The sequence below is a fragment of the Fulmarus glacialis genome, unplaced genomic scaffold (genome assembly GCF_000690835.1).
Source record: "Fulmarus glacialis isolate BGI_N327 unplaced genomic scaffold, ASM69083v1 scaffold14566, whole genome shotgun sequence".
Taxonomy (NCBI): Eukaryota; Metazoa; Chordata; class Aves; order Procellariiformes; family Procellariidae; genus Fulmarus; species Fulmarus glacialis.
In genome coordinates, this window is record NW_009217576.1 from 43,920 (window position 1) to 53,588 (window position 9,669).

Genomic DNA, 9,669 nt, shown 5'->3' on the forward strand with positions numbered 1-9,669 from the left:
GGGTTTTCTGCTTCACGCAAACATTGCCAAGAGAGCAGCATCAAGATTTAAAAATTGCAAGGAATAGAAGGAGGGAGCTCCAGTCCCTGGACCGCACTGGAGCAGCACAGAAACAGCAGCAGGCGCAGTTTAGGTCAGGGCTGGGAATGGGGGTTGGGGGGGAAAAGCCTGAAAATCTGGCCAAGCTGAGATTGGTGAGGGAGCTGCTAGGAGGCAACTTTTTCATCCTGTTTTATTTTCAAACGGCCGGAGTAAGTCAGAAGCACGTGTCTGAGGAAGAGGCAGGAGGAGAACGTGGAAGGAAATCTTGTAGTTCAAGTAATGTTATTTTAATCTCACTTCTGCTGGTGTTTCCCTCCTGTGCTGGGCTCGGCAGCGGGCGTTCGCGCTGCAGCTGGACGTCGCTGGGGCTGCGGCGCTCTGCAGCACGGGCTGCTTTATCTGCAGGCTTGGGAACAAGTAGTTTCCCAACCGCTTGTATTTGCTCTCCATTCCATCTTCCGTCCAAACTCCGTATCTGCAGGGAGGCCCTGGGCGCGGGGTGCAGCCGCTCACAGCAGGGGCTCCTCTGCAGAGTGCTGGGGCAATGAGAGAAAGTGGGGAAAATGAAGGGAAAAAGAATAATTTAATAAAAAAGCAGCATTCCCTCCTCTGCAGGCTGCAAACCTGCTGGCTTTGTCCAGCAGGTCGTACCCACAGCCACATTGGTGCCTGGTGGCCATAGCATCGTCACCCACTTCACCCCCGGCATCTTCTCCCATGCTGCCATGGGAACCCAGGGTGTAATGAAAAACTCTGTGCAGTGGCAATGAAAACCAACAAAATTTGCTCTGCAGCATGGAAAGCTGTACTGATGGGAACAGTCATTGCTCTAATATTTAATTCGATGAGATCTAGCTCTGAGAAATGGATCAGGAGCTGCCACAGCTTCAAGTGCGCGCTCAGCACTTGCAGGGGAATTTCCACGGGGTTTGCTTTGCTGCGGACTTATCTATATTCTGGTTGGGTGACATGGTAATGCATCTCATTAATGAACCGAGCACACAGAGCCATATTTCCTTCCATTCCCTTTAATTAATCAGGCTTTAAACACTTCCAGGGGTTGCTTGGACATTGGGTTGTCATTCAAAGTGTCTCCCCTTTGTTGGACCCTGGCTCGTGGTCTCTGCAGAGCAAGTGTGGGCTGCTCAGATGCAACCAGGTGGCCTTTCCTTGTGTCACGAGCCTGTCAAACAGTGCAATGCAGATAAGATTCAATCCTGCCTCTCATCTGTAGGAACTCCCCAGTGCTGTACGTGCTTACTTCGTGGCCAGACCAGGAGTGAGGAGCTGGGCTGGGCTGGGTTGATGTAGGCATCAGATAGGTCTTACCTAAAACTTGTCCCTTTTTTGTCCTTTAGGGGGTCCCATTGGCCCCAAACCGTTTCTGGGACTGAGATTCAGCCCACAGCAGAGCTGGTTTTCCTCTGTGCATCAGTCTCCCGCCTTCAGAAATCCCTTTGCATGCTCCAAATAGTTTGGGTGCCTTCACCAGGGAGCTGGGCTTTAAGGGAGCCTGATTGCCACCGTGATGGCAAACAAACAAGATGGAAATGTGGATTTGTCAGAACTATAATCCAGGTAGGTCCTAGTTCTTCGCTTGTATGAAACCATCCATTTTCTGCCCTTACATCTGTCTCTCTCTGGTCCGTCTGCAGCCCCCATCCCTGCAGGACCCCAGTCCCTCATAGCCTCTGGGGCTGAAGTGTGAGCAGAAGGGGCGAATTGGGAAGAAGTCTTCTGTGCCCACATGCTAATGTTTTAGTTTTGGCTGACACATCCCAAACTGTAATCATGACCTTCCCCTCGCTGGCACTCACAGCCCCCTTGGCCACCTAATTCCACTAGCACATCGGGGTTTGCTCCTCAAATCCCATGGACATCTCCTGCTTGTGGACAAGGACATGTTGGCATGATGTCGCAGTGCTTGGGAGCAGTTTGCTACGCCAGCCTACCCCAGGGGTGGGCCTGGGGGTCCTTGCCTTGGCATGGAGTGAGGTGATCCTTCTCGCCTTGCTCTCCCCGCTCTCTCCCTTGGTCCTTCCCTCTCTGCCAACCCAATGACTGCATAGCTGTGCCATGAGACATAGCTGCGTGTCCCTTTTCCAAGACCTCTCCTGGTCCCCCATGCCTGGCTGGGGATGAGGAGGTGGGACCCCAGCACTTCACCCCCCAGGGCAGAGCCCTCTGCACCATGAGACATCTCACCAGGCTTGTCCTGGGGGAAAGGCATGAGCTTCACCAAACTGCCTTCATGCTATGCTGTCCAAAACCATGTCCTACCATTTCCCAGTCCTGCTAAGTAATAACACTGGCATGTATTTTTGCTGTTCCTTGTCTCTCCTTAGTATCCATGTCCGAGGCATGACTCCAAAGGCCCAGGGAAAGCAAGAATGTTGAAGAAAATCCAGATATGCCTCTGCTTTTTCTTTGTCTCGGGCATTTTGTATGAGATCTCCCTGCTGTCTAGCTGCTTCTTCTCCTATATGCCTATGTCCAAGCACTTCCTGACACCTGAGCAGGTCTTGAACCTCGGCAAAAGCATCATCTTTCTGGAGACGACGGAGCGCCTGGAGCCACCCCCGCTGGTGTCCTGCTCCGTGGAGTCTGCCGCCAGGATTTACCAGGACCGGCCCGTCATCCTCTTCATGAAGGGACTTACGAACGACACAGCGTTGGACTTGAACTCCAGCTATGCAGCCTTCTCACTTTTGTCTTCTATGAAGAACGTCTTCATTTTTCCTCTCCAGATGGAAACTGTCTTCCAGGAGACGCCTCTGCTCCAGTGGTACAACCGGGTGAGCATTATAATAAGGGGAAAATAGGGAAATAGGAAAATACTTACATATTGGGGGGGAAAAAGGTCTGAAGTAGGCTTAAAAAGAATGGAGGAATGCAGGACTGGCTAAGTGAAATTAGTAATTTTTTTTTTTTTTGGTTCAGAATAGATTCATTTTTGCCGTGTTTTGCAGTGCATTCGTCTATCTGTTTATTGAATACCTTGTCAGCATTTTCGCCCCTATCTGGAGAATCAGATTTTTTGGCAAAGGAAACATCGGTAAAAATAGATTGCATACATGTTTTGATAAAACATCGCTTAATAATCTTTCTCAACAGAAGCTGGTTGAACAAAATGTGCTGCCCGAGTCATCTGAGCGCTTGTTAATGCTGCCGCACACCGACAGCGCCCGCAGTAGATAAGATATGGGAGAGATTTCAGGTTTTGTAATAGCAATATGCAAAACCAAGGGGGGATCTTGTGAGCTCAACACTGGAAATAAGTTCCTAGCAAACTGCTTGCAAGTAGCTTTTGTCAAATTTGTTTGGCTCCATCTCCGTGCGGGGCAGGCGTATTTCCTCCAAACTCTTCCTTCTCCTGAGAAAAAAAATGACTCCAAATACCAACAGTGCCAATGAAAACCCTCCAGCCTGTTTCAAGGAGCTGGGAGTGATCAGAGGGTGTGTTAAGTGGGTTGTGTCTCGCTGAAATAGCAGGCAATGATTCATGGTATCGTTGATTTCACAGTGCAGGTTCCATCAATGTGGAATGTGAAATGTTCCGTCATTCATTTACGTTTACAAAGCATTGCTCTGCACTGCCCCCTTATCTTATTCCAAAGAAATTCCGTAGCTGGAGGAGGAAAAGGCAGTCAGTGACATTGCAGGCGTGCAGGGACAGTTTTTTGGTGCCACTTGCATCCAATGGACGGATGTGGTCCGTTCTCTGCCGGCAGCATCACTGTCTCGCCTTTCCAACTCTGCAGGTAGTCCCGGAGCAGGAGAAGAACTGGGTCCACGTCAGCTCCGATGCCAGCAGACTGGCGCTCATTTGGAAGTATGGGGGCATCTATATGGACACAGATGTCATCTCCATCAGGCCCATCCCTGAGGAAAGCTTCCTAGCGGCGCAGAAGTCGCGGTTCTCCAGCAACGGGATCTTTGGCTTCCCTGCCCACCACAAGTTTATTTGGGATTGCATGGAAAACTTTGTTCTCAAGTACAATGGAAACATCTGGGGGAACCAGGGGCCCTTTTTAATGACAAGGATGCTCAAAGCCATCTGCAATCTCACAGATTTCAAAGGCACTGAGGACCACAGCTGCCAGAACATCTCCTTCCTCAATCCCCAGCGTTTCTACCCCATACCGTACCCAGCCTGGGGCCGGTACTACGAGGTGTGGGACAAAAGCCCCAATTTCAACCACTCCTACGCGCTGCACTTGTGGAACTTCATGAACCGCAACCGGAAAGCCGTGGTCGCGGGCAGCAACACGCTGGCTGAAAAACTGTACCAAGCCTACTGCCCCACCACGTACGCGGACCTGATCCAAAACGCGGAGCCGAAGGATTTCACGCTCTCTGAGGATGCTGCGTGACATGGAGTAAGGAGGAGGGGGGTGATCCTTCCAGCCCTCCCCGTCCTGGGGCCAAAACACGGTCACCACTGGTGTCAGTAGCTGGCTTTGTAGGAGAAAGAAAGACCTTTTCATAACCACCATCCCTACTCCCTTGGGACTCTAAGGAGCACGTGCAGAATGGTGGTGGGTATCCATCAGACGTAGCCTCCAGTGACACTAAGGACACCTTGGCCTCGGTTCTGTTTCCTTATAGGTGCTCATGAACCAAACCTTCTTGAATCAAACGGACTTACAGGCTTTGCTAGTGAGCTTTTCCAAGGGAAAAGTTCCTAAGGAGATGTATGGCCTCCTGGGAGGAATTTGGCGCTATCGGCAGCTACCCATGTCAGAAAAGTCGCAAACACGACAGGCTTTGGACTGGGCTGAAGCCTCAGAGGCAAGTGTAATGCTAATGTATAGTAGAGGATGGATGACAGTAATTGCTAATGAAGGGAAGCCCAAACCACTGTCTTTTCATTAATCTGTGTTTTTCTCACACGATCTTTACACCCTACGTTTTTGAGAGGGACCTTACCAGTGCAAGTGAAAATAAAATGGTTAATAAACCACCACTCCTCTGAGCTTGCTTTCCCCTGCACGCCCCTGGAAAATGAGTCCCATTTTTCACATGTTTGTGCTCCTGCACTTTTACTTTGGCTCCTTCCAGGAAAGGGCTGCACTGCTCCATCCTCTGAGGTCAGTTCTGGCTGCAGAGAGTCACATCTGCCCCTGGAAAGGAGATGCTGAGGCACCAAGAAAGGGTGGCCCTCCGGGGCTCCCAAATCCCCTTGAAGTAAATGGAGTTTAACAACCCTGGAAATGAGGTGCAGCAGCTCTGGTCACCCTTGTCCAGCTGTGCAAAAATCCCCATTTAACCCCAACAGGGCACCCAGTGACTTTTTTTCTGCCGGAGAGCAATGCATCCCCTTGCATTTACTGTTTTCCCAGGGTAATGCCAATCCACCCAACCCCCCCAAAAGAAGCCCAGCTTGCAAGTCTCTTCTGAGTCTGTCTGAACAGCTGTTTTTAACTTGGGAGCAGAAAGGCGGGGGCGGATTGGTCGCCAGTCATCGCATGTTTGCCATCTGCACAATGCTATCTTCTGTAAACACAGCAGCTAATGAGCGTGCTGCAATCGGCAGACCGGTTTCTGCAGCTAGGAATGGCAGCAGGATTCATCGGCAGAAGGAAGCCCTCCGCACACGGGGTTTACGAGCGCTTCGTGCCGTGTTCAGACACCAGGCTCGAGTCTCCTTCCAGCCCGGCGTCCCCCCTCCCAGTAACGGCTACGGTCGGTGGAGCTGCGCTGGTGTAAGGGCAGGCAGTGCCAAGCCGAGCGCTGCGGGTTGTCAGAGCAGCGACGTGGCGTAGGGAAATATTTGCCATTCCCTTTCCCGGGGTGAAGCTCTCCTGCCTCATGAGTTTCACGCCCCAGTGCCGTCCACACTGGTTTAGTTTTGCTCCCTGCTCTGTTACAGCGGGTTTTGCCTGCCTGTGGCATCAGGAGCTGCTTTTTCTCCATGACTTCGACTTTCCCGGGCTGAGGGGATGGAGGGGAGGCGTGTAGGATTACAGCCCAGAAAGTCCTCCCTGTTTCTCGCAGGGCTTCGGACAGCCCCCGGCTGCTCCCAGCCGCCTCTCGCCGCCCGCGTTCATCGCTCCGCTCCCGTCCTCCTCCCCTCTCTTCAGTTTCTCTCTCTGTCTCTGGCAACAAGTGAGTATTTGCCTTTTTCTGCCCCACGGCTCGACTCTCCAGGCTCCCCTCTCTGCACAGCAATGGCCACGTCCGTGGAAGGCGGGGAGGGGGCTGGGGGACCGGCAGGGACTTGACCCACTCGAGCTCCCTTTGCAGATGAGCTCAGGCGAGAAACATTTCTGCAGTGTTACGTAGAGGCTCCTCTGCAGATGAGGTCCGACCCCTTCTCACTTCTCTCTCCTGCCTGTTGTTTGCTGTCAGGACTTTTAGCAAAGCAGGGCTGATGGCAGCCAGCACAGTCGACCTCACCAGAGGTCCTGCATGGGGGCTTTTTCCTGCAGCAGCCCGAGCGAGCATGAGTCCCAGGAGATCACATTTTGGCCAGAGGAGAAGCTGAGAAAGGGAGGGAGGTGATGGCTGCTTTTGGGAAGGGTCCGGAGGAGGTGGGGAAGCTGCTCGAGCAGCTTCATGAGGGGAGTCTGGGTCTCCTGACACCTCTGCTTGGTGGTAAGGTGTCTCCCAAAGTTTGCAGGCTCCCAGGTTGGCAGGGGAGCAGAGAGATGCTGGCACCTGCGGCACCCTTAGACTTTGCAGGGAGCGAAGAAGCCCTTGAAGAGTTCAGGAAGGTGAGGAGGGCCCCAGGGAGGCGGTGGGGAAGGGTGGAGGAGAAGGAAACGAGGGGAAATTTCCCTGCCAAAGGCTGAGGGTTGCAGAGAAGAGGACCGTGCAACAGCCTGGCCCAGCAGCCGCGAGCTGGGACAGCAAACACACCATCTGCCAGCCTGGAAAATGAAAGCCCATCACACTTGCTGAGACCCAGCTCTACCAGTACTTTGGTGGAGCTGGTTTTCACACAGTGGAGTGGAAATAACGCAGGTGACCACCTTCAGCTCTAAGCTCCGCTGGGTGGTACTAGCTGCTACCTCTGCGATACCTGCACCCTCGAGGCCAACGTCTTCATCACCCAGCAGGTAAAATCCCAGTTCTAGTGAAGGAATATCAACGTTTCCCTTGTGGTGATGAAGACAGCTTTTGCCAGCAGCTCCATCTCATCAGCTGACGTTGCATTGCATTGCAGCATGGAAGTCTAAATACTTTTACTGCTTTACGCCAGCTGAGGACCCGTGCTAGGCAAATGCAAGTAAGAACTGAAGAGAAGAAATAAATCTTCAGAGCTGGGTTCCCAGGCTGCCTAATGTTTTACTGTACCAACATCCCGCTGAAGCCATGGCTGCACTGTCTGAAACCTTATCTATATCATTTTGTATGGAATGGAGGGGAAAACCCAGCAGGCTCCAGCACCCACAGGCACGCCTGAAGCAGGCGATGGGGCAGTCGCAGCCGTGCTGCTAAGCAGCAGGTCGGCATTGACGGCCGGGTGAAACACGGCTGGCTTTGGTGCGTGAAGACTTTGTTAATATTAACGAGGTTATGTAACACAGCCTGCCTCCTGGGGTATGCGGTAGATCGTTAGGGGATTTTAATTAGTGGTCCCTGCAAACATCTCCCCTTTAGGAGGGGGTTAATGCATGCAACAAAGCCTCACCTGCAGGGACCATGCACCATTACCCAACAGGTCTAATAACATGCAGCTATGAGTCAGGGCTATATTTACACCCATATATTTGTATATGTGTATATATATGTATGCATGTATATATGTGTACACTTCACTTTGCCTGGTACAATGAATTGGGTTGTTTGACATTGCAGTGCTGCTAACAGTATAGATATCACAGCAATAACAACAATAATGATCTTTGCTGGCCATACAAGCCTGGAAAGGGAAGAGGCTTGCTGATCTGGTGGTTTTAGGTAGGCACCAAAAAAGATAAAAAATGAGCAAACCCTAAAGGGAAACTATGGTTAACTGCAACGTCACGCTGATCCACAGCCATCCCCAGGGGCTTTCATGCCTTGACTGCGGCAGCGTGCGACCCCTCCCTAGGTTAGCTGCAGCCCTGAATCAAGGCTTTCCTATCTCCTGCCATATTGAGGCAGTGGAATACGAGAGAGAAGGGGGAGAAAGAAGAGAGGGTCGGGTAAAATTGATACAGAGCTAAAAAGTGCCACCCAGGTTGATCCAGACTGGTTCAGAGCAGTCGCTGACCCCTAGTGTTTACATGCAACAGGGAGAGGCCCCTGTGGAGATGGGACTACAAGCAAAAAGGTATTTAGGTACCTGATGAGCTGATTAAGCAGACCAGAGAGAGGCAGAGATGTAAAGAGACTTAGGCAGGGCAGGTATTAGCAGGGGAGGAGCAGATTCGCTGTCTCTGAGAACAAAAGGGGACTTTGCAGAGTCTGCAAGGGATCCGAACGCTGCTGAGCTGGACTCAGCAGAGAGAGCAAACCAGCCTTGCAAGGACACAAGAAGCACCGTGCAGATGAAGCAACCCTGGCAATGAATGTAGCGGAGACCCTGGGGTAGTGGTGGAAAACAGTCCCATGGGATGGAAAATGCTCACAGGCTTGCAGTATCAGCATTAACTGGCTGCACCCTGTGCAACCCCAGGTAACTCCTGGGAAACCCTGTGATTGCTCCAGCATCAAAAAAAGGTGAGAACAGGATCATTTTATCCCAGGACACATGCAGGCAGCACAAAAGGTGTCTCTGCTAGGCTTTCGGTTGGAAAACCCTGCACGCAGGGCTGCCTTAGCCTGGCAGCCCCTCGCCCGTGCTCTGCCCTGCCCATGCCACCACCACCCCGTGTGCCCGGTGGGGCTGAGCCTTGGGGAAACACAAGTGGGAGCCTTGGAGCCTCCCACTTGAAAACAACATTTTGGGGACTGAAATTAGGGCAAAAAAGCCGATTTTGGCACACTTTCTGCTGCAAACAGGCAGTGATAACCACTGCCCCCTCTTCCTCTGAGTTAACAGAGGAGAGCCTAGGGAAGCTTGGCTTTCTTGCACCATGCCCGCAGTTACTCAGCATCTCCCTGGGTTGCCTGACCCTGTTTGTCGTTGTCTGGGGAGCGCAACAGTAGCTGCAGGCTGTGCAGGAGGCGCAGGCGTGTGCAGGGCGGTGGGAGTCGCGTTACCGCTGTACACAGCACGCCCAGCAACACGCCAACACCGCGCTGGCTGCTCTGCTCCACATGCCGGGGTGCTCAGCCTGTGCGGGACACCCCATCCGCATCTGAAAACATGGTAAGTCGCCTTTCAGCAAAGCGCTTTTTTAAAAAAAATGAGGTATCTTAAAAGTGGCAGGTGGGTGTAGCAGAGGGGAAATTGTAACGCGGGGGAGCAGCAAATCCCTAGCTAGAGACTACGAACAATATAGGTCTGTTTTACAGATTTAAAATGATGTATTTTAAATACAATTGTTTAATTCTTGTTTAGGACACAGCTAGGAAAACGAGCAAACACCACTTCAGGAAATGATCTGGGTTTAGGTCAGAGCAAGGCACCACAGAAGACAGCAGTGTTGTGGTATTAAAGTGCGTCCAGTGTTCACCGTGTATCATTTGAAAACAGGCTAACTCTGTTTCCCCAAAACAGGTACACTCAGGAGGGATTTACAACTTCATTCAGAA

General features: G+C 51.8%; 1 protein-coding gene across 1 annotated transcript; it reads left to right on the top strand.

The window, feature by feature from the left end:
- Positions 1-1,503: 1,503 nt before the first annotated feature.
- Positions 1,504-4,415, top strand: A4GNT (alpha-1,4-N-acetylglucosaminyltransferase). Its single transcript, XM_009579733.1, has 3 exons — positions 1,504-1,620; positions 2,388-2,837; positions 3,804-4,415. Exons 1-3 carry the CDS (start codon positions 1,504-1,506, stop codon positions 4,413-4,415), a joined length of 1,179 nt encoding a protein of 392 aa, XP_009578028.1.
- The last annotated feature ends 5,254 nt before the right edge of the window (positions 4,416-9,669 follow it).

What these genes read in the sequence shown, in the direction of transcription:
- A4GNT (XM_009579733.1), top strand. Translation starts at nt 1,504, where the DNA reads ATGCTCCAAATAGTTTGGGTGCCTTCACCAGGGAGCTGGGCTTTAAGG. An exon ending in TTGTCAGAACTATAATCCAG is followed by an intron (nt 1,621 to 2,387) that starts GTAGGTCCTAGT and finishes GTCTCTCCTTAG; the next exon opens with TATCCATGTCCGAGGCATGA. An exon ending in TGCTCCAGTGGTACAACCGG is followed by an intron (nt 2,838 to 3,803) that starts GTGAGCATTATA and finishes CCAACTCTGCAG; the next exon opens with GTAGTCCCGGAGCAGGAGAA.